This window comes from Gymnogyps californianus, chromosome 1 (genome assembly GCF_018139145.2).
Source record: "Gymnogyps californianus isolate 813 chromosome 1, ASM1813914v2, whole genome shotgun sequence".
Classification (NCBI taxonomy): Eukaryota; Metazoa; Chordata; class Aves; order Accipitriformes; family Cathartidae; genus Gymnogyps; species Gymnogyps californianus.
In genome coordinates this window covers 72,082,754-72,107,679 of record NC_059471.1, presented here as the reverse complement: position 1 = coordinate 72,107,679, position 24,926 = coordinate 72,082,754, and the positions used below count along the sequence as shown (strand labels likewise).

Here is a 24,926-nt window from a genome sequence, read left to right as displayed (position 1 = left end):
GTGTATTCTAAGTCTACCAGAACCAAAAACTGTCTATAGCTGGATGCAGAGCGTAACAGTGGTAATACCCCCACAGTAGGCTTACTTTCTACCTTCCTCTCTGTTTATCAGCCATTCTAATACAGCTCATGTTGCAAGCAGAAACACTTCTCTAGTTCAGTAACATACTCCTCTGCCAAATTTTCTTAATTTTCTTCTGTCCTTATTCTCTTCGAAATCTCTCAGAGTTTCTTAGATGCAGCAGAGATTACACAAACTCCTCTCTCCTCTCTCTCCTTTTTTCCCTTCACATACTCTCTGTTTTATTATGGCATCTGTGCTATTTTTTCCAACTCCTGACTTCATACACTCCTTTTTAGAAAGAATAATCTTAGGCTAGTTCTCAGCTCTAAGCAAACCCTGCCTCTGTCAGTACTAAGTACCTGACATTACTCATTTTATTACATTCATTATGATACAGCAAGCTAGCGCTCACTTGAAATGACTCATCTAAATAATTTTATTAAAGAATATAAGGTTTCATAACATACTAAACTCTCAGCTTCTTCTGTAGATCATGCTGTGTGAATCTGCAAAATTCTTTACTAAAAAAGATGCTTCTCAAAGATACAAAAAGGTCACAGAGATTCTTTTCAGAAATTTCAGAAATTCTCAGAAATCAGTATATCTGCTTTTTTTGGGTCATAACCATGGAAGAGCATCTAATCTTGTTTGATCCAGAACACAGATTTGAAGCTGAAACTGTTTTAATATCAGGAGGCAAAATGTCTTCTAAAAGAAAGGAGTACCTGGAAGACTAGTAACAAATTGCCCTCTGATAAAATCATCCACTTCTTCAGGTTTTAAGTGATACTGTCCATCTGGTTTTGCTTTACGAGTTGCCATTCTGGCCAGCAGAATATTGGAACCTGTAAAAACAACAAATTATACAGTATACCTGTGGTAACTTCTGTCTTCTCAAGTAGAATGTTGCAGTTCAACAGTCAAGGAAAAAATGCAGAAAGTACAGTCAAATTCTTTATCTTCTACAAATAATTTAATGAAATATATTCATATATATTTGCAGTATCTACTTCCACATTAGCAGCTAGCAGTATTTGTGATTACAGCAGTGTAACTGTACTGGTAACTGCAATTGCAAAGTTAAAACCAACCAAACAAAAAGCCACCAAAAAACCAAGTAAGTGCAGGACATTTCACTAAGAACACTGAATTTATTTGTCTTGGTTATGTTCGACACATGTAGAGGTACAGATAAACAGTTAAGTGCAAATGGCTAAAAAATTTAGAAGTGTAATATTTTAACACTGCAGAACTTCAAAAAAATCCACTGTGTTCAATGTAAATAATACTTAGCTGACAAATCTATCAAGTATATTATATGTGAAATATTGGAATTAAGCTAATATTTAGGCCTAAGTATTCACTTAAAAAATCCAATTACTTTATTAAATTATTATATGCACTAATCAAGTGTGGTGGGAACAAGACTTATTTCAGCATTTTTTCTTCCCTGTTTATAGGCTTATTCATGCCCAGCCAATTAGATATCTGAAATAATACTCAAACACATTCATTATTGCCACTCAAACACCCTGTTCTAAGATAAAGCAAACTAATAAAAGGTCAGGGGAATTCACAACTCACAGCACTGTGTGTTACTATTGCTCTTCTCCTCCTACCTGTGTTCACATTCTTTTTGTCTATTCTAAAATTTTAGTCAATAAGAACAGTAAGAGAGTTTTATGTGCACTGTTTCTCCTGAGAGGTTAAACTGATGAAACAATTAATAATAGATTCCTCATTCAATTTCCTATTTAACTTTCGGGATCCATGTTTTGTCTATAGAGTACTGAACATTTCTGATCCTCTTATCTATCAAACATACCAACACAACCTCTAATACCATGAAATCTCAGTGATTTACCTTCTGCAATGTATTATTCCCACAACACTGAAGTAAAGTAGGAAAAAACTAATACCTCACTTAAAAAATGAGAAACCAAGATACAGGATGTTTATAGATGAGTGTTTAATCTTTCACTAGCATTATTTAAATCAGTTTAAGTTTAGCCACTAAAATCTGCAGGGTAAAAATTAAACTTATTCAACTGGCATAAGCAGGTCCTTCTTTAATTTATCTCTAATCAGACAACAGTGTTGAGAGGAGATCTCAATAGTGTAACAATACCTATTCAAATTTACATTTTATTATATTGGTACAACTTTCCCATTGGGCAACATATAAATCACTTACACAAGACGTATGTTTCTGGCAGACCATGTTTTTGAAATAAGGTCTCTACATTCATGTAATAGTACAAGTACAATTGTTTCCACGGATTTATTTACTTAATGATGAATTGCAAGTGAAGAGACAAAGTCCTTGTCGTGTACCTACCATATGAATTTCTAGAAAGGATACCAAAATTATTTTCCAATATCTCACACAAAATGATTGGGGGGGGGGGGGGGGGGGGGGGGGGGAATTGCTCATAGGTATTTGTCTCTTTCAATCAGTAAGAGAACTATGATATCAGATTTGAAAATAACGCTTTAAAAACTAATTCTGCTCTTTCTATACAAAAAACAAACACACTAAATAAGCATATAAAAGAGATCACAAATGTGTTTCAAGTCAAAACAAGACACAAACAGGAATCAAGGGAATTACAGTCTCTGTACTATACCATAAAAAATAAAGGAAGAATTCTGCTTACAGTAATGAATTTCAGCTTGTCTCACAAGTGGATTTCATACACTTATATACAATCAGTGTATTTATTTACAGGTACTCAACTCTAATATTAGTTAGGGACAAAAACAAAGGAGAAAGGAAGGGGTCAAGTGAAAAGAAATCAAGGAAGTCTTTTCAGATGTGTGATTTTATATACAATACCTACTACAAATCACACAAATCTTTGCTTTCAATACCTTCTAATAATTATGCTAAATCATGCCACCCCGTAAACTATTACTGCTATCTCTGATACAGAACACAATCTGTGCTCATTTTTCTATTTACTGGAAAAATGAAGTAGCATTTCATAAAAATGAATGTAAGAATATCATACAGATGGAATTTTAGCATACTGTTCAGATAACAAAGGAGAAGTGATACCAATTTTATAAATTTTTGCTTAAAACTTTCCACTTATGAAGATTTTCTTGCATTTTTATTTACACTAATTTAACGTAAATAGCAATATATTCCATATCACACAAACACTTAAGAGTTTTAGCAATCTTACATAGCTTTGATACACCTAACAATACCAGGGACTGCTTGTAAACAGAAATGAAATAAGGTACTTACCCATCCCAACAGAAGCAGTGCATTTAGTTTGGGCTTTGATTTCGGTGCGGATAGCATTTGCAAGTTCATCAGGAGTCAATCTGGTCTCTGTAAGGATTTCAGTGATATCTACTAGTGCTTCATCACAACTGACTGCTTCGATGTTATGAGTATAGCTATCAACACAAAGTAAAGGAGGTGAAACACCAGCAACAGCTCACCATCTGTTAAAACAAATATGTAGCAAATAAAGTCTTCCTTTTGCGGTGGCATTTCCCTGCTTATTTTGTGTCACACATCACTTACGTAATAAAAATGGTAAAACAGCAAATTACAGTAACATTACTAATGTAGGACTAATTTCAACATGCATCATGATTTTAAAGGAACAGCTGGAGGAGGAGTTGAATACTTATTTTTCATTGACAGTAACAAATTTCCAGTTTCGTTCAAGTGCATTTTAAAGCAGAAAGTAGTTTCTAATAGATGTTACTCCAATAACCCATTCTTAAGTTACTCAAAAAAGCTCTTGGAAGAATCTCACTACTAAGCAGGGATCTGCTGCTCATTGTGTAATCAGTAAAAAATTTAACAATGACTCCTCTGGAAGTCAGATGTTGACTGTTTACAGGATTTGGATTCAAGATAAAACAATGCTCAGAAGAAGCATGGTGCTTAAAATAACAAAAATACTACAAAAGGAAGATCTCAAATAGGAATGGCTTTATTGAAGCTGAAGAGTAACATGGAGATGAAAATACTAAATCAAATAATGGCATTCAGCAGTGGCAAATAAAATATGCTTGATAACCTTACCACAAAAGATCATGTAAACAAACAGCACGTTACCTTGCTAATATTTCATATACTGTCCGTGCAACCTCTTTGTACGCATCAAAATCATACGAAACAGCTTGAAGATTTGGACACAACTTTTTTGCTTGGCCAAAAAACATTCCATTCTTTATGCCGACTTGTCTAAAATTAAATAATAAAAACTCCCAAATAAACACAGTACCAAGTTTTCCACAAATTAATATGAGGTATTTCCAAATGAAGTATTTGTCTTTTCCCACAAAAATGAATTATCAATAAAAAGGAATTTAGTCCAACTGCTAGCAATTTAATAGGTAAGAAAAATAACTGCAAATAGAGTATCGGAATTAGCTGTAGCATGGACAGCCTGCCTTTGGGAACACGCTTAAGATCAAGTCTCCAGAAAGCACTACTTGCTATCTTCTGTTTCAAATTAAAACCACTCATATACTACAGTGACCAAGGTAATTGGATCTTATATTCCACTGTGCAAGCTTACAAAATTATGCTCCTGTAATAAATAAACTCTAACTTTTTGAGATACAAATATAAGCCTGCCTATCCTAGCATGCTTGAGAAAGGTTCCCGTGAAGGAATAACTTCTGGAGTATTATTTCCATCTGGGAAGAAAACTGTATTTCCAACACTGTGCTTATATGTATAACAAGTTGTTTCATACTCCGAACTTTTATAAGCTATGTTACTGGGGATGCTCAACATAATCTGTGCAAGAAATGGCTTTAAGTTTAGTAATCACACTTACTGTCTAACTAAAACCTTCAGTAACAAAGTGTTCTTAATTCCATAAAAGAATGCAATTTTGATACAAAGAAGTGAAGATAACATTATGAAATCAATAATATCACAGTGAATGGCATAAGGTTTTCCTTAATAGGCTTTGTTTCAAGTAACATGTAGGTTAGGTTGAGAGCTATTAAGCAGTGTTTAAAAAGCAGCAGCAGCCATAGGGAAGACCTTATGTTAAATTCTAACAACCTATATATCTACAACTTTTGAAAACATAAAAAAAATTTCCCCTCTAGATAAATTTAAAGAAATTGACATAACAACTGCTATTTTTGGACATTTTATGCCTATCTGTATGAGATTTTCAAGCAACCCGATAGGTAACTTTTACCTACCTGGCTTCGTAACTACAAGAAGCTATTTCAGCCATGGACAGAACAGTGAGATCGAAGTCAGCTCCATTCACATGTGTGGAATCTGGATGCTCCCAGACTGATGAGTCCAGCTTATCAGGTACTCTAATTTCTGCTTGGAAAATAATATTTATATTTGTTTTTATGTTATTTTTCTTAGGAGTTCAACAGAATGAATGTGAATAAAATAAAAATTACGGATTTTATTTCATACAATTTCTATACTGCTACCTGTTGATGAAGAGGTTCTTAACACTATATTGATTCATATCACGGTCCAGGAAAAAAAAAAAAACCAAAAAAACCAGAACCCCCCCACATAGTAATCTCTCCCTGCAGATAGGTATGTACATATTACTGAGAACAATATTAAGCTACAGAAAAATTGTGTTTCTGTTTTCCCGCAAATTACTAGACAGCAGCTTGTTGGTGACTACATACACCATACTGTAAAATAAGACTGATCTCAGTTAGCTTTAATGACAATAAGAATGATCAAACACTTGAGGCTAACTGCTACAGCCATATCCTGTAAAAAAATACAAGACACTTAAAAATTTACCAACTGCTTGGCTGAACAAGAAGACACTTAGCTACATTCCTTTTTACAAAAAGCACAACTACCACCAGAACACAGAAATTAAATTCAGATACAAACCCACTTTTTATCATACCTATAACCTCTTACTTAAAACTATTTTTCTAATAATCTAGATACCACAAAGTGATTTTTAAGAAGTGAACAGAATGCTAATTAGCTCAAATTAAAAAACACTAGCTAGAAACTTATATTTCCTTTAACACTCTTATGGGGATATTAATTGACAAAACTTCTGCTGTTACTTCCTAATAATTCTCTTATTAGGAGATGTCAACTTCTTTCAAATATCACCATAAATTTATCTTGGATCAAAATGATACAATTATAAATACTGCAACCCCAGACTTAAAATGAGACAGACCTTCCCTAATTCCATAAAACTTTACTGCATGCTCTTAGACAAATTTTAAAGAGTCCTCCAGGCCCACTGCATGCTAGGTACTAGAACAGAATTCCATGACACTGAATACTGGAATCAAGTAAAGCCTTTTCTATTCTTTTCTATTTAGGTTTTCACGGTATGTAAACCTTGAAAGATACATGCCTATACTCTAAATATAGATCAGCCTGAAAAAATGGCTAGATGAAGAAACTACTATGCCCCCCAAACTCCCCATCAGAATCAAAACAACAAAGTATCATACAGACAAAAAGCTTCTATTTACTTAAAATGAAATCCAATACGTATGTTATAGTTCTTTTTCATTACTATAGTCTATTTAATACCATACAACTTTGTAATATAATAAACAGGGAGTTTTCTTCAGAGGGCCACAACGCCTAATTATATTTCATGGTACTAACAACTTACACACTGACAATTTGACTGAAAGGAAACATGGTGCTATGTGCACATAGGAGTAGTTATCAGACCAGAGAAAGTCTTGTAACGAGTGAGTGGAGACAGCAGGGGTACAGCCTGACTCATGTGAAAAACTGCTTTTATTCAGAATTTCTGCTAAATTTGTGCACCTTTTTATGTCTTAAATATTTTCATGTATGATGAGCTCAGTAAGTTACCTAAGATGCCTGCAACTGAAAATTAGAGCAAAATTATGCCCCAAATAAAGATAAGAATGACAAGAACAATTTCTTTAGTCCATGCCTTCCTGTGCCCTGGCCTGAGATGATGCTGTCATCTTGTCTATCTTCATTGGACTCGTCGACTTTTTCCACATCGCAGCAGAGCAGATCCCCCCATGAGCTGATGGAGTCACTTCATGTGAAATTCAGGGCAATGCAGAACACATTGTCCTCAATGGAAGGCAAGGTAGAGAACCTCTCATCAAAAGCTGGGAAACTAGACAGGCACATGGTGAATGTGGAGCAACGGATGGAGAAATCAGAGGCCAGGACCCAAGTCTGTGAAAAAGAAATCGCTGAGAATAAATCTGTGACTAATATGATGGTTAAAATCTGCTGCTCTTTAGAATGAAAAAAGGGAGATACTAGGGTTGAGGGAAAGGAAGCCTAGAAAACATTCACATCTTGGGCATCCTGGCCGTGGAAGAGACCCCAAACTATGAATCCTGATTAACATACGTTAATCTTCTATCTTTAGAACATGAATGTTAAAGATGGCACGTATGTAGAGAAGTAATTTCTACTACCCAGAGAGGCTATCTCCAATTTGGAGATCCAGGGTGAGAATGATAGCAAGTTTTTAAATTTAAAAGTTATACATTTTTGGATGAATTCAAACAAGAAAAAGAAAGTATTTCATAAAAGATTCAAGATTCTATTAACACTAGATATTTGTCTAGCAATGCAGATCAAAGGCAGGAACCAGTATCACTAAAGAAGTATTCTGCAAAAAAAGAAGTAGCCGAAGCAGGAGAATTCAGCATTTCGTCAAAAGTGATTCGTAAGGGTTTGGTTTTGTTTATTTTTTGTTTTGTTTGTTTTTAATTTGGAACATTTTTTCTAATAAGCAAGACGTGGAGAAGGCAAAATCAGAGAACAGCCTGGAAAGCATGAAGCATCAAAAAATGAAGTGGGTTCCATGTTGAAGCATGGATGTAAAAATATGCTCATGTTCAAAGTTGGTCCCAACTACCTTTTTATTTCATTTATATAACATATCCCCGAACAGAATTGTGTATGTTTAACAGCATAATTTAGCATTCTGTATTTTTCATATTTTAGAAAAAGTACTTTTCCATGTGATACATGTGCCTACTGGACCATATTACCTCTGGCATGGCACAATTAAACACATGCTGTGAAGTGTGTCACATACACTTTCTAAGATACTGTGATGTTAGAAAAGCCTAACCTGCAATTCTACCTTTTCATCTAAGACCATAACTAACTGTGATTTCTTTTCCCCAAAAGGAAGACAAGCCATGTACTAATGAGAATGCAAGCAGAAACAACAGGTTGTATTTTTGGTTGATAAAACCATTGTACACAGAGATAAAAATTAATAAAGAGACTAAAAAAATATTATGAACTGCAGCTAATGAGATAGAGACTATTAAAAGAGTATTAGGAAAAAATCCTTTCACCAAAACAATAGGTTGCACAATCAGACTATCAAGAAAGAAAGAGCTAGCTGTCTGCCTGCGTGCAAGCCAGTGAGATTGGATGCTGAAGTTAAAGAAATGAACGTGTGGATATCCAGAAAAAGCTGCTGCAGTAAGAAACTGAGTTTGTGATACAATGAGGCTGCAATCTGCTGTACCCTTAAGCAATAAATATAGTAGAAGAGATACTATTGAATTTGTGAATCACAAAGAACATGCTAGGTATCAGCTAAACTTCTGTAATTTAACTGCCTCGCTCTCCAAACATCACTTGATTGTATGAAGTCACACCCTTACCCAGTGTAAGGTCCTAATAAAAGTTATGAAGTCACTGTATAAAACTGAACTACCAATAAATAGTTCATACACAAGCTATACTACAGAAAATCCAACCCCATAAAAACCACAGCTATCTTTGTAACGTACTTATATATGGCATTGCAAACAACACAGTAGAAGCTATGTCTGGAGCATCCTGAAAAGTCCTTGAAAAGTTAAAGGCCAGCGGGTTCCACAAACATGTATTCTACCTCAGTTTTGAAGTGTTCTTAAACTACAGCAAAAAGAAATAAAATGGCATCACTTCCTGTAATACCTTGTTTCCAAATGTCTTTGAAAATTGGCAGAATTTATTAGTTTGTTTTTTTTTTTTTTTAAAGTACTAACATTTCAGAAACCACCATGGAAGAACAACCTGTCTTTTTCCACCTCTTGTATCAACAAAATAACTCACTGAGGTGTAAACTTTATAACAATAGTACTTGCTACCACAAGGTTGGTAAGAAGTGCATGTACAAGGGGCAAAGGAGAAACTCAGCTTCCACATCTAAACTGAAATTAAACAGCAGCTGCCCCTTGTATACGCACTTTTTACCAACCTTGTGGTAAAAACTAAGTTTCAAGCTGATTAAGCAGACTGTTGGAGGAAAAAAAAGAGAAACAAGTTGCCAATGTTTAGCAATATACTTTCTCATACTAAATGCAGTTCAGGCAGTGTAATAACACTTGTTAATAGAAGTATGTTGTGTTTACATTAGTATGCTACTACTTGAGGACACAAAGTACCAAATTTCTAAATTACTGCAGGCAAGTAAGGAATTCTCAAACTACAACAGATGCCCTGGTTTTGAGGAAACAAAGTACTGGAGAGACAGAACTCATGGAAGTTGCACAGGCTTTCCAGAAACCTAAAATGCTCTAAGGACCACCCAAATTAACTCATTGTACCCAGATATTGTACACATGCAATTCAAAAGCCAACTTCAAACAATCAATTTCTCAGTGGCCATGTGCTGTCATCTCTACTTTTATAGTAAAAAAAAATGTAGCAGCCTTTTAAAATTTACTTTGTACCTTCTCTATAATAGACTTACTCAGAACAAAGTGATCCTGGACAATCTGTATTTGTTTCTTATTTTAAAGAATTACTTAACATTATCTTATACTCAACCTCAATGAAAGTGAGTAAAACCTAAATTACTCCAAAATAATTCACCCATACTGAGCAAAGTAAACTAACAAGAAGTCACAGTGGCATGTTATTACTGAGGCCACAGAGCACTGTGCTGTCCAAAGATATTTTTCTGAAATCCCCCGCATGAAAAAAATGAATTTAACCACTGTGCACTTAATTAATAACTTTAAGGAAAAAGTCTTCAATAACAAAAGTTAAAAACATACAGACAAACAAACAAACAGACTTATCTGTACCTGCTTTGCCATTCAATAGCTTATTCTGGTAATATTGCTGTTCAAGCTGGGGGTTTGCACCAGGGCGCAGTGGTGCCTTTCCTGCACCTCTGTTACTAGTAACAGCTACTGGTTTTCCTGTGGAGAAGAAATGCATGTACTTACAAGTCAACATCTATAACAGCTTACATTTTAATAATAGCACAACTACGGTAAGATCATAAAGATGTCCGCTTTATTTTTTTATAATTTATTTCAAGCTTATACATTCTTACAGCATTAAGGAGGAAACAGCTATGAAAGTGACTTTGTATTGCGACCATGAATTTGCTGTCTTAATTGCAGTCACGTGTAAAAAAGAAAAGCTTTTAAAGAGTGAAAATATAGCCGTACTACTTTGCCTTTAATAACAAGTATAAACGGAAGCTGTGAAACTTCACCAACGCCCTAATGATTCATTAGTTTAAGACACAGCAAACTCTGTACTGATTTTAAATACTTTATCATGTTTATTAGCTTAAGTAAACTAGAGGAGTATACATATACCAACACACTCAGTTCCACTTGTTTAATTAACTGTACAAAATCAAATCTTTAGTAAATTTCTGACTTCTTAGTAGTATCAACACCTCCATAATTTTCCTCCAGGAAGCTAATTTACGCACTGAAAGTTCTGGCAGACTTCTGTGCAACAGAAAAAATATTTGCAGAAAAGTCCTAAGTTCTTTATATTCCAGTAACGGAATTTGAAACTTGGCAGGAAATAAAGTTTTAAAGACCCAAACATACCAGGAGTACCTCTGATACAGTTGCTCCTGCCTTTGGACAAATCAGAGCAAAGGAGTTGTATATACAGGTTACTCTTTCCCAAGGTCTACGATAGCTGGGTGTCAGATGGTCACCACTGCACCAAGTCTTTAGACTTGTGCATCACCAAAGTTCAGTGTTTGCACAGAACAACTAGTATCTCCATTTCTGAATGGTACACTTGTAAAAAAAACCCACCAAAACTTGCTAAGGAGCTCCACTAACTCTTCCTATGCCCTAAGGATGATCACACAACTCAGACTTCTAAATGCCAATTGTTCATCCTCCAGGTCTTATAATACTTCATGTGTAAGAGCTTAGACAGAAAAGGGAAGGAGAAGCCAATTTCCCTTGAAAAAGATGCATCAGGCAGAGAGACAATTAATTCTCATCCTTGACCCTTCCACTTTTCCAGTTAAACAAAGCTCCTTACATTAATTCAGGAAAATTAGTAGGATTTTTGGTACAACTAGAATTTGATCTCCGATTTCTAATATGGTAGATTTAAGTCTCAATAAGATATGTGCAATATTATAGAGAATGGTTACTCCAGATTTTACTTCTCTCTTCTTACTTGAGACACTGAAATGATACAGTAAGGAGAATTCCAGTTCTCTCTTCCATTTGCTTTTGGATTGTGAGAAAGTAAGCAGGAATATGAAAATTGCATGGTCTGACTATCAAAGACGCCAGGAAAAAAAAATTAACATGCAAAGTTCATTTTGTAAGTGTGCAAGTTTGGTTTTGTTTTTAAAGGCTTAACTGAGTAAACTGTAACATGTAGAATTAAATACTGACCTTTGAGATCTGGTCTATTTCGGATAGCCACAGACACAAAGAAGCAATCCATATCCACGTGCATTATACAGCTCTGTGGCTTGGCTGAGCTCGCAACAGACACATTACCTAGTATGAAGATACACCAATAGAAAACTTGAACCCTAATTTATACACTTCGGTACTACTCACAGTAGTCATCAAGGACTATTATCAAGTTTTTACCACCTTAAATTATAAAGAATTTTGTTTCTTCTCACCAAGAAGATATTTACATTTACAAAATTCTCAGAGAAATGTAAACATAAACTAGACAAACAACCTAAACAACACATAATCTTAAAGTTTCTATTTTATTTTCTCGTAATTAACACCTTCTACCTAACAAGTTCCCGCAACCTAAGAAGATTAATGCATGTTGTGGGAACTGGATCGTAATTTTGCTACATTAATACTGAATCTGGAACAGAGAACTCTAGTCCTTTTTGTTCATCAATCAGAAAACTGTTCCAAAAGATAAAGTTTAGCTGCACTAAGAGCTACCATTAATTCTTCATGAAACACACTAAAATTAGTTTTAAACCTCCTATGCAATTGGATTTTGTCATTGCTGTACCTACACTCATGCAAACATTCAGCAAAGATGAGCAAGATAGCTCCAGACTGAAAAACTTACATGCCTAAAGCACTAGAAATACTTGTGTCAAGTATTGTGTCTAAAAGTTCAAGTCTGCATGTCTATGTTGCTGACCTAAAAGAGGAGGCTATATTTAACAAAAAAACCAAACCAAACCAACCAAACAAAAATCTTAATTTGAACAATGCATAAAGTGTAACAGTGAAAAAATACTTCAATACATCAAGTGAATTGTTCTGCTTAACATCTGACTTAATTACTGAGTAATCAGAAAAATATTTTCCTGGTTTTAATAATTTACCATTTGGACTCATCCTTTGAAAAATAAGGACTGTCTTGTAAAGGGCATATTTACAAATCAAGTGATCAAGTTAATGTTTAAGAAGCTGCTACTTGTCAACTGAAACACAGTCATTAACTATTTGAATACTCTAGGCCAAATCAAAGAGAAAATAAAAATATATTAGCTTATACCATATTTTGATGGAAAACAAATACACATTAAGGTAGTCTGCAAGCTAACATGTTTTATAACTAGGGTGTCCTGGCACAAACAGAGAATCAGTTAATTTATTTATCTAACAATAATTTTTTAGGATGTGCTAATTTATCGTCAAGCATACTTTCATACGATTACAAGTGAATATTTTACAGTACAACAGAGTCAGAATCTCTTTGATGGTACAGAGCTAGCCTTTTAATTGAATAAGACTGTAAAGGAGAGATTCTAAAGATGCAAAATACTTTATCTATACTTGTAACATTTTGCCTCTCATGAATTACACATTTTTTCATTTTGGCCCTTGATGTAATGACATAAAACATTTCTCTTCTGTCACAAGCCAGGTTCAGAAGTCTCATATGACACTGCTACCCATTTAAACAGACCCAGAGGTATATAAAACTCTTACTAACAAAAAAAAAAAAAAAAATTTAGATTTTAGTTCACTTCCAAATGTTACTCATCTTTTAAATTTTCACACTGAACTATAAGCAGCAAGGTTTTTTCTTCTGTTTTTTCTCTTTAGATTTTCACACAGCAACTACAGACTTGCGTATTTAGAGATATATATAGTATTTTTTTCCCCTTGATCAATCCACATATCTTGGTAAAGTCAGGAATATTATTTCTACAAGGAGGAATTGAATATAGACCAGAGTATCACATTAATTCACATTTTAAGTTTAAAAACCCCAAACAAACAAAACCAAAAGCAGTTGGATCCTTTAGTTTTCAGTGCATCAGTCACCAAGCTTTTCCAGATAGCCTGACTGTAACGTGAATATTGAATACTAATCTACTTAGTCTCAGTTAGACATTTAATGTACAAAGAAAGACATAAGGCACCTTCTCAACATAAACCTTCTTAAACAAGTATCTACCTGTGTCAGTTTTAAGTGCAGACCTGCCTGCTTTCCATTTTTTTAATTTTTCCCTTCCTGGAAAGACACCGCTGTTTTTTCTCTGCAGGCTGTTGACAAACTCTGTCAATTCACACTTCCACGTTGATATATGATGCAGTCTTGAACGTGAATAAAAGTCAGAAATAAAACTACAATCTGAAGGTTTGGACACAGGTAAGGAAGCTGCCTTGCTAGGAGCAGGTACAGAAGTGCTTTTTGTGCTTGAAGGCCCCTGAACAGTGGAGTGGTGAGCACCATTTATTTTAGCATTACTGTGCAAAGATGAAGATGAGGATGAATTACTCATAGTCCTATGTGGATTCCACGAAAAGTCTGTGTTCTTGTTGCTTTGCTGCAACTGCTGCGTTGTGCAGTCTCTAAAGTCAACCATGCCTTTTTCAGTCTTCCCCTCCTCCTGCACAGGGCCTGGAGAGAACCTACTTGCAACACCGTTGCCAGAGGGCACCAAGCAATCCTGTGTCTTTAAGGCACTGGTAGAAGTGTGTGTGTGTCCGTTAAAAATGGCAGTGCTGTCTTTGTGAGACTGAATCCCATTTTGTTTCCGTCCAGGAAGGATCTGCTCCAGCTCCGTAAATCCAAAATCGTCACTTTCTTCTTCCTCTTCTTCATTCCAGCTACTTATTCCATTGGGCGTGATCTCGTTTTCCACCTCACACTTTTTAATATGATTTCTGAAACAGATATGATTATTTAATACCATATCTTTTATAAAAAAAGGCACATTTACAGGTCATTTCAAGTGCTAAGTATTTATCTTCCTAATTGTTATCAGTATATACTTGAGTAGTTCTTACATTCTCAAGACAATTATCTCAAACTCTGAGCCATGTCCTCTCAATGTCACAAAACACTGTATTGCTGTACAAAAGATTTCACAGGTTTGGTGTATTATTCACACAGCACTACCAAGAGTTTACACGGGAGTGACCAAAATCACGCTCACATTAGAAAAGCTATTTCGAAGGCTTTTAATTTGACCAGCAGTCTCCAATCAAATTACAATAATTATTTATTTGTTAACAGAACTGTACTACCATGGACAGCATGAACGGTGCAGGAATATGCAAAACATCAGAGGGAGTTATCTTTTCATCAAGAGATGTGATTTTCCTTATCTAGTTACAAACAAACAAACAAAAAAAGAAAAAAGAAAGTATACATAGAAAATTTCTATTTTTTCGAAAACTATTTTAGATTAATGTGTTAGATTTATTTTGTCTTCTCTCAAGGAAAAATCTGTTCAAGCTCTATAAATCAAACATATTCTTAGCTTTTGACAAAAACCCAAACTACTTTTCAACTTTTAAGCATATAAAACAAAGTATTCTGCCACAAGTGCACTGGCAATTTACATTTACTCTGACAGCGTAGAGGCAAAGCTTTCATTCAAAAAATTAACTCTCTAACAAACTCTAAGTGGAATTAAAACCAAAGCCTTCAAGAGTTGTGCATACTCTTGATCTGCTGAAAAAAACCCCACCCATCACTCCCAAATCCCAAAGCTAGCAATTTAAGTACTCAAAAAAAAGGTGGGAAATAATTAGCTATCCAGTATACCAGTGAAACCAGGAAGTCAATTAACTGTGACAACAATTTGGTAAAGATTATCACAATCATAAATTATATTAAACATAGAATTTTTGAGGAGTTGCATGGTTGAAAGTGGTATATCCAGTGGTACATATTTAGTATCAGTGGATAGGGCAGGCTTTCAAACTCATGCTTTTCAGACTAAATTGATATTTTTGGAAGTCTGAATATTCTTCTCATTTAAAAAACATTAACAATGCAATAATAAGAGGTGATGGTGATTGTATCACTCATTGTTTAAAATACGGGTAAGAAATACTGCTTAGGATATTCATTTTGTGGCACTGGTTTTATTTTTCCTAAATATAGACAAATCCCACTCATGTGGTAAAGTCTCCTCAGCATTATGCAGAACTGGATTTTAAATAAATCAGTGGACTGTGGAAGAACACAGATCACCATTACAAATCAGAAAGTATAGTATCTTGTACAGTATCCTTGGCCCTGTTTGAGCAGTAGTGTTGGACCAGATGACCTCCAGAGGTCTCTTCCAATCTCAAGCATTCTATAATTTTACGATTCTTGCTTCTAAACCACAAACATGTGCTTCTGAAAAAGATGTAGGAAACCTCTTAAAAAAAAAATCTACAGAACAGTCTGCTCAAGTGAAGGTTTCTTTCCAAATTCCAATTCCTTTGCCAGTTAAAAGTTTTGCTGTTCGTCTCTGTTCTATTCCCTTCTCAAGGTCTTTTAGGAGAATTTTTTATATTGTAATTGGATTTTTTAATCCATCTTCTCTCTCAAGCATGACTTAAACCTTGGTGTTAGCATACATAAGGTATGCTGTGACTTTTTTTTTTAAAAGCTAAAGAAAGAACTTAACAACTAGTATGCATTTACATTTTTTCCTAGGCACCTTTAGCAAAAGTAATCAAATCATATCAGCTTTTTGTTTTTGAAATAAAGACCTACTTTTCAGTGTCATTAGTCAGAATCCTTTCATGTATGCCTGTTGCTTCCATACAGATATGTTACATCCTAGGACTCCTAGGTCATGTTATCAAGCAAAGTGTGGTCCAAAGACTAGAGACAAGGCTTGGAGTCAAGGTAACTGTAGTTCTGTCCTCAACTGCTTATACAGCTATACCTTATTTTTAAATTTCAGTGCCTCAGAGCTTCCCTCTTATAAAGCTGAAATGAATTTTAAAAATACTAGTTATAAATGCAAACCCATTATGGGTGAATGATTAGCATCTGCATTACAAGATCAGAAACACTTACACCCTGTTGAGATCTTTAGCTATATTGCTTGGACCTGGCACAGCATCTTCAGGTTTGCATACGCTATTGAAGTTGAGACCTTTTTGAACACTTGACTGCTTGGTGTAAAGCTGATATGGAATGTGCGAGAGGAGACGCCCAGCTTTAATGCTGAAACAAAAAAAAAAAAAAGGGAACAGGTTACTACTTAAGACATTTTAAAAAACCCCAACCTTCTATGCTAAAAAATACCTCATGTACAATAAACTATTACTTTGGTCATCACCTTTTGCTGTTCTGCTATATGTACTTGCAGTCCCTTCCACAACCCCTTTCCCACTACTAACTGGATTGAACTGAAAAGTAATTTGTGATGTGGTGACTGGTAGTACAAAAGATATTTGCACAGTTGTGTTGGTCCACTGTCTACATCCATTTATCTTCTCCAACTGACAGACACAAAACCCAAATTTTTAATTTCAAAACCAAAATAAACAATGCCCAGTCAAAACAAAACCTGGTGAGTGGTCCAGGTTATTCTAACTGAACAATGCTGACTGAGCTTTTTAACTTGGAACAATGCAAATGCATGTGTTCCAAGCAAATTTGGGTAGAATTTGAAGGAGGTCAGCTAGGATGTCGTTCATTATTAAAGAGGAACTACTTTTTCTGTTCCAAAAGGATAATTAACCCTTCTTGTGAGAAAATTCACTGAAGAAAGTTAGACAGAAGAATGATTTCCAAATAGACCTTCCATAAATATCTACCACAATCGTTCCAGTTCTGTCCTATGTGTTCCACTGTATCTCCCTCTCCTTTTTCTTCTTCCACTGAAACTGTAATCATACTTCAATGACTGCTAAATTACTTAGGGAAGTCAAGAACTTTGAAGTGGAATCCTCTCAAAAACACACCACAGCATGATTTCATCTCTCCACCCCAATGTCTGTTGCTGGCAGTAGAGATAACAGCATTCCCAGCCTATACTTCACCTCTTCTTCATATACAACTCTTCATATCGAACACCGGGTCAGAGATGCTGAAACTTCTTACAGCAGACGAATCTCTCTCATATCAAAGAAGCTTAATATTAGCGTTCAGTTTTGAAGATACAATTGGATTCAAATTTTAAAGAGAATTTAGGTCAGTGGCAGATACTGTTTTTCTGTTCTTCAACACCTGAATGCTTTCTCTTGGCTATGTGCTTTTTAACTAGCTCAAATCTGTACTACTGTCAAGGGAGCTGAACAGTAGAACAAAAGCCCTTAGGAGCTTTCTTGCTGCAATTAGAGAAGAATATAGTGGGAGATCACATTTCCCAATTAGATAAATTAGAACTAGTTAGGCATATACACAGAGACCTGGTAAGGTTTCTATGGGAATGGGATAGTAAAGACAGCCCTAAAAATATATAATTTAAATTGTTTGATACACAAATATATAGTATTCATAAAGGAACATCATTTACATTAAACATTGCCAAACAAGAGTTAAAAATACACATGGTAGAGTTCCAAAGCTTTCTTGTACAGAAAATGGTGAGGCAGCAACTAAGCTTTCACAATGCCTGGTTAGACTGTTTCTCGTATCACCACGTGAACCTGGGTGCATAAGCACCCAGGTAATATTTCAAAATCATTACTGCAATTTCAAGATGACAAAAAACCCCCGCATTTATTTAAGAACCTGTTCATGCTAAGATTTTAGCTACTGGAGTAGCTGCATTACTAGATCAATACACAGTTGGTTTGGTTTTTTCCAAACTGTATTAAGATGCAGCAACAGGAATCCTATTTTAGATGCATCATTCAACATCTGTCCCCATTCCACACTCCCTGGATCACAGAATTCATAATCACTAAAAAAAGTTAGGTTGGAAAGGACCTCTGGAGGTCTCTAATCCAAACACTGCTCAAAGCAGGGTTATCATTAAAGTTAGATCAGGTTGCCCAGGGCTGATCTCCAAGGGCAGAGATTCCACAACCTCTCTAGGCACCTGTTCCACTGCTTACTTTCTTTCACTGTGAAAAATCTTTTCCTTATACTCAAGTCAAAATTTTCTTTGCTGCGACTTGTGACTATTGCCTCTTGTCCTCTTGCTGTATATCCTGAAGAAAAATCTGGCTCCATGCTCTCTGTAACCTCCATATAGGTACCAAAAGACAACAGTTAGATACCCTTCTAGTCTTCAAGCAGAACAAAACCAGCTTCCTCAGCCTCTCATTATATATCACGTTCCAGGCCCCTATTCATGTTGGTGGTTCTCCTCTGAACTCACTCCAGTTTGTCAGTACCTTTCTTGTACTGACTGAGAAGCCCAAAATCAGACACAGAACTCCAGATGTAGCTTCAGAAGTGCCGAACAGATTGGAAGAATCACTTCCCTTGACCTGCTGGCTATGGTCTTGCTAATGCAACCCAGTATGCTGTTAGCCTTTATCTCTACAAGGGCACAACTGCTGCTCCATGGTCAACGTCTAGTCCACCAGGACCCTCAAGTCCTTCCCTACAGGGGTACGTCCTAGCCAGTGAGTCCCTAGCTTGTCTGGTTGCATGGAATTAATTCTGTCCCATGTGCAGGACCCTTTGTTGAATTTCATGAAGTTTCTGTCATCCCATTCCTCCTGTTTGTTGAGGCCCTCCAAAGGGCAGCCCTGCTCTCCAGTATACCAACTGTTCCCTTCAATTTGCTGTCATCCACAAACTTGCTGAAGGTACTTTCCACTGCATCCCCAATGTCCACATTGTTAACGAAGACATTAAACTGCATCTGCCCCAGTACTGACCCTTCAGAAATGCCACTTGTAACCATTTGCTAGTTTGACTCTGAACTAAGCCAGGCAGTTGAGCCAGTTCTTCACCCAGCTAGCAGCCTACTATCCCATCCATATCTCCCCAATTTGACTAAAAGAATGCAATGGAGGACTGTGTCAAAAGCCCTACTGTAGTCAAAGCAAATGATACCTACTGCTCTCCCATTGTTCAGTCATCTCACCACAGAAGACAACCAGGCTGGTCAGGCATGATTTGCCACCTTAGATACAGCTTCCAGGAAGGTATCTTCCATAGTCTTTAGTGACTGTGGGGAAGCTGATCACAGTGCAGTTCCCTGGATCCTTCTTCCTTCCCTTTCTGAAGACAGGCATGACATTTGCCTTTTATCCAGTCTTCTGGAAAATCTCAACTGATTGTCACAAATTTTCAAAGATGACAGAGTGGTGTAGCACTGATATCAGCCAGCTTCTTCAGCTCCCTTGGATGCATTCTATCCGGTACTGTAGAGCTGTATATGTCATGTTTCCTTAAGTGAACCATAATTTACGCTTCCTATACCTTTGGTAGCATTTCTTTTCTCCAAACTCTGCCACTAGGCACACAGGCCTTCAAGGCATGAAAGTAGACCTTGCCACTTGTCCTGGTTTTGGCTGGGACAGAGTTAACTTTCTTTTTAGTAGCTGGTACAGTGCTGGGTTTTGGATTTAGTGTGAGAATGATGTTGGTAACACACTGATGTTTTAGCTGTTGCTAAGTAGCGCTTATCTTCAGCCAAGGACTTTTCAGTCTCCCGTGCTCTGCCAGCAAGCAGGTGTGCAAGGAGCTGGGAGGGAGCAGAGCCGGGGCAGCTGACCTGAACTAGCCAAAGGGGTATTCCATACCATGGAACGTCATGCCCAGTATATAACCAGGGGAGAGTTGGCTGGGAGGCGCAGATCGCGGCTCGGGAACTAACTGGGCATCGGTCAGCAGGTGGTGAGCAATTGCATTGTGCATCACTGTTTTTTTTCCTCCCTCCCCCCCTTCTTTTTTTTTTTGTTGCATTCCTTTTCATTACTATTATTATTATATTTCATTATTACTATTGTTAGTATTATATTTTTCTTTAGTTATTAAACTGTTCTTATCTCAACCCACGAATTTTACTTTTTTTTCCTTTGCTTTCCTCCTCCTCACCCCACTGGGAGGGGGAGGGGGAAAACGGCTGCGTGGTGCTGAGTTGCTGACTGGGGTTAAACCACGACAACACTAAACACTGAAGAAAAGGCAGCACTGAGTACCTCAACTTTTTCCATATCCTTTGTCATGAGGTTGCCCCACTCTTCAACAGCAGGCCTGCTCCATGTGCTTCCAATATAGCTATAAAAGCTATCTCCTTCCCCTTCAATGCTTTGCTAGTTTCCAAAAAAAGTTACTGTGTTAACGTAACGTGGCATCTCTTCTGAAAGCTGTACTGTTTTAAGACTGGTAGCTTTTATTTATTCAAATATTTTGCATTCTGAATCCTCATCAGAAAAAGGAAATGAAGTGCGATGTACTAAACTAATTTTTTGTTTTTCTGGGGAAATTATTTTAAACTACTTTCTTTACCTTTGTGTTAGATTAACACAGATCTTTACGAAAAACATTCACTCTATCTGAAAATCAAAATAAGGAATCCACAAATTCTACTGGTAACTCGTTTTAGTGGTTAGTTATCCTCAATCTCCGAAAAGTGATTTTATTATAAATGTCAAAGAATGTTTGTTAAAAGAATACTCAAATTTGAAAGTCAAGCTCTCAGATCACCTTAATTTGGCTTCCATTGGACACTGCACAACAACCTTTCCAAGCTACGTAATTGTGTAAAATAAAGGAATAAAGATTTAGAAAGGTCTGCCTGCAAGTCTCTTCCTTCATTTGTTGCAGAAAGGGAGAGGTAGCAAAAACACGCAACAAGGGGAGTGCAGAAAGAATGATTTTTTCGCTAAAGCAACCACACATTACTCTGCAATACTGGATTTTGCAACTACTGTTAACACAGGATCTCTGTGTGATGCTAATTAAACAAAAATTCTAGAGCTACTTGCATTTAACAACAGGTTTAGGAAAGTCTGACTTTAGACCATAGTTCAGAATGTTCACAGTTGAGAATATGCAAAGCTTTTAATGCAGCAATAAACTTCAACATATGCCTTACCATCCTCGTATAAGTAACTGAAAAATCTTATCTTACATAGTTCACATGGCATATTCCAAATTATTGACATTTTTGGTGTTTTACCTTAATGTCTTTTTGGTGGCTCTCAAAGAAAAAATGAAAATAATAGTCATTGTAATAAGTGCTGTGGTAAGTTCATTAATCTTTGGAAAGCAGACAGATGCTATAGTGATAAGCACCAATAAAAGAGAGGAATTAATTATTCATTCCATTATCAGCAAAGAATTTGAGTCACATGCAGTAAGTAAGGAACAGGGTTACAGAGACAGGAAGCAAAAAACAAGTCACTGAATTAGCAATTTGCAACCTGAACTCAATCTTTTCCGTGAAGAGAATGTGGCAGGTACCATAGTGAAAAAAGATGGCAGGTAATCATGTAATCAAGGACTAGATCATAATGTGTGCACACAAAGAAATAAATCAAAGCTCCACAGACAAACAACCTTTTCATTCTGCAACCTTGGATGACAGGACTGAAGATCTGACAACACTGCTTCACCAGCAATTTGTGACAGTAACATTATAGGCTTGATTCTTAACCAAACTAAAAAAAACCAAACCCATCATATTGCACTAACATGATGTGCACATGAATAGTCAACAAATTTGGAACCTCTACATCCACTGCACCGATTTTCACCAACTGATCCACTGAGGAGAACATAATTTGGTATTCCACACACAGAGATGGAGTATTTAACCAATGAGTGTTCTTCAATACTGTTGAGAGGAAGGGAAAAAAATGAGGGGTGGTTGTGAAATCAGCTTTTATTCCAGATTCTGACACGAACCCTGTTCTACTGAGACAGTGAGTTCCCTGACTCCTTGTGCCCAACCCCATGTATCTGTCTATACTCAGTTCTTCTGATTTATTCTACAGTACAACCTTCCAGAACCAGGAGATGCAGAACCTGAACGCAAGATACCATAAGGAAAATTTTAGGAGATTTCATACATTAGGTTCTAGCAAGTCTCTACTGAATGTATACAAATTGATTTTTCCAACTTGGTTAAAATCATAATGAGCTTTAATGGCATCAATGAAACAGCCACATCTTTCCAATAAAAACACACCTACCACCAGTTTTCCAAGTCCTTAAATTCATGGGCGAGGCCCTAAAACTCTTTAAAAAATGTACCTAAAGTCTTTTTCAAACTGAGGAAGCTATCATTTCTGACAAAAATTTAAAAAATTTACCTTAAAGATACACGATATGAAACAGCTGAATCCAAAGGACTGAAAAATCAGCAAACTGAAAATAGGAACTGCAAATAGGATTTTACCAGTTATGTATGCAGAACAGTTCCTTGTCTGTTTCTGCTGGCCATCTAGGAAAGACACTAGTTAAGAACATCATGACACTGACAGAATGATTTCCAGAACATATTCCTGCCTGTTCTATTTCCCTTGGGTTCCTCAGATGGAAGAAGACAGATGCAAGCCAGATTAACTGCTCTGAGCCTGACTATCATCTTTTTCAAGGACCTGAGGACAATTTTAGTTGATCCTATATATTCCAGTGCATGGAGGAACCAAAGAACATAAATTCTTTGTAAATAAAACTTGTGTTTTTTTTTTTTTAATCTTGTTTTTGTTTTGTTACAAAGTCACAACATAATAAATGTTTAGATGGATTAATTTCAATTTTATGAAAATGCTTTTCAATTGACATTCTTCTTTCTTTACAGATGAAATGAAACTTATGCAACGCACAAGGCAAGAGGTTAAAAAAATAATCACCTGGTACTTATTTAAACATACTGAGATGAATGCTGGTCAATTGACTGGATATTAAATGGAATCAACAGGATAACGTTCAGTTTCCTGATATGCCTGAGACTTTCTGAATGTTCTTAGTGAAGTTTCTTAAGGAACAATCACTAAGCAGCATATCATCAATCTAACAGTGGTATTTTTACTCCGTTGTTGCAAGGATAGATTTATTTTAAACTAAACCATAATCTCAAAATGCAATCTTCTATAATGCTGTTTTTCCAGATTTTTCTTCTTTTTTTTTTTTCCAAAAGGAGAAATCTCCAAAAGCCATAGACCTAAACTTACCTTTCCATGATCCACTCTGGCCGAACTACTTTTTCTCCTTTCAATTCTTTTATTTTGGCATTTGGAAGATTTGTGGCAATGATGTGAGTTGTTTTTGATCTGGAGTAATACACATGGTATTGGCCTCCATGCAACATCATTAGCCGTCTTAATTCATCAGCTGAGGGATCTATAAAATTAAAACCAGAAATATTCCTGTTTTGTGTCAGCAAATGCAGTAAGAAAAACAACTTTAATTGAGAAATATGATGCCATGATCAGAAAGAGTGCAAACCAATGTTTTTCTCCTGAAAAACCTTACAACTTCTTCAAAGAACAAATCAGAAAAGCATTTCTGAAGAAACGTAGAAAACTGTTTCTGAAGAGACTGATTCAAAATGTAAACACTCTACTTGTTATAGAGGATCTTTCTACAACATGTATGGCGGAGGGGGGGAAAATACTCAAGTAGATTTAATGCTAAACTACATTAAAAAACACTTTACATCAACATTAACTCAAAATTAGATTAACTCACTTATTTTTTCACCAGAGTTTCGGAGAGTAGTTTATACCCAGAAGTAATAGAAAAGAATTAATATCAAAAGGGTGTAGCAACAGCACAGAACTCCTACTATACAATTTCTGATTTACTGAAGTAGTTAACTCACTCTTTCCTTACCAGGTTATTCTTGAATTGTTACAGGGAACAGAGGATACCTTAAAAACTAACATCTCTTCTTATTGCCTCAGTCGTGTTAAAAAGAGTACTTATTTTGCAAGCAGAGGTGGGGAAAAAAAAAGTTTTAGCTTTTGGAAAACCTTTGCAGTGGTGTCACATTGACACCAAAAGGTTTGGGTCAGCACAAATAGAATGTTTTGAATAGTTAAGCTGGCACAAGATACTAAAAAACAAAAAAGTTTATCAATACAGGAAGGAAGAAAATATTTTTAAAGAATACAGGTACAATTCCTTCCAGTGGCCTACTGTCAACTCTCAAAATATTTCTAATACTTGATTACACCTCTAACTTTTAACTAAAAATAGCACACATCTTCTCCAAGTGTTACCTTTCCTACTCAGCCTTTTGGACAACCATCTTGTAGAGCTCTGCTGAGGAACTAGTACCTTGAAAAGTATGCAAATGCTAGATTTTCACTAAAGAAACTGCCTGTATTAAATAACTGATTCAGATGTATTAATAGTTTAACATGTCCACCTTAACCTTTTTCAGTCCGTTTGAGCCCTGTACTCAAACCAGCACTGCTCTGTATCAGAGAAGCTGTACACATTGGTTATGTAATAGTCACAACATTCCTGGCATAGGTCTCTGAAAAAGGCTTCTGGGAAGTTTCAAAAAGGTTATTAAGCTGCTTCACAGAACCCA

The 24,926-nt window shown here is 36.0% G+C and overlaps 1 protein-coding gene across 6 annotated transcripts in view; it reads right to left on the bottom strand.

Annotated features, from left to right (window-relative positions):
* REV1 (REV1 DNA directed polymerase) overlaps positions 1 to 24,926 on the bottom strand; it is a 63,337-nt gene that overhangs the window by 22,193 nt on the left and 16,218 nt on the right. For 4 of the 6 annotated variants that reach the window (XR_007768221.1, XR_007768220.1, XM_050915434.1 and 1 more), the window contains exons 4-12: positions 23,560 to 23,728; positions 16,544 to 16,693; positions 13,691 to 14,403; positions 11,692 to 11,799; positions 10,108 to 10,224; positions 5,254 to 5,386; positions 4,145 to 4,273; positions 3,317 to 3,471; positions 789 to 908 (exon numbers count right to left, since the gene is read on the bottom strand). Coding sequence is in view for 4 of the 6 variants with exons in the window: in XM_050915434.1 (XP_050771391.1) it covers positions 789 to 908; positions 3,317 to 3,471; positions 4,145 to 4,273; positions 5,254 to 5,386; positions 10,108 to 10,224; positions 11,692 to 11,799; positions 13,691 to 14,403; positions 16,544 to 16,693; positions 23,560 to 23,728 (1,794 nt within the window). In the remaining 2 variants the exon portion in view is untranslated. Of the gene's footprint in view, positions 1 to 788; positions 909 to 3,316; positions 3,472 to 4,144; positions 4,274 to 5,253; positions 5,387 to 10,107; positions 10,225 to 11,691; positions 11,800 to 13,690; positions 14,404 to 16,543; positions 16,694 to 20,577; positions 20,600 to 23,559; positions 23,729 to 24,926 lie in introns of those variants that run through there. The other 2 variants (XM_050915451.1, XM_050915468.1) reach the window with 2 other exon arrangements.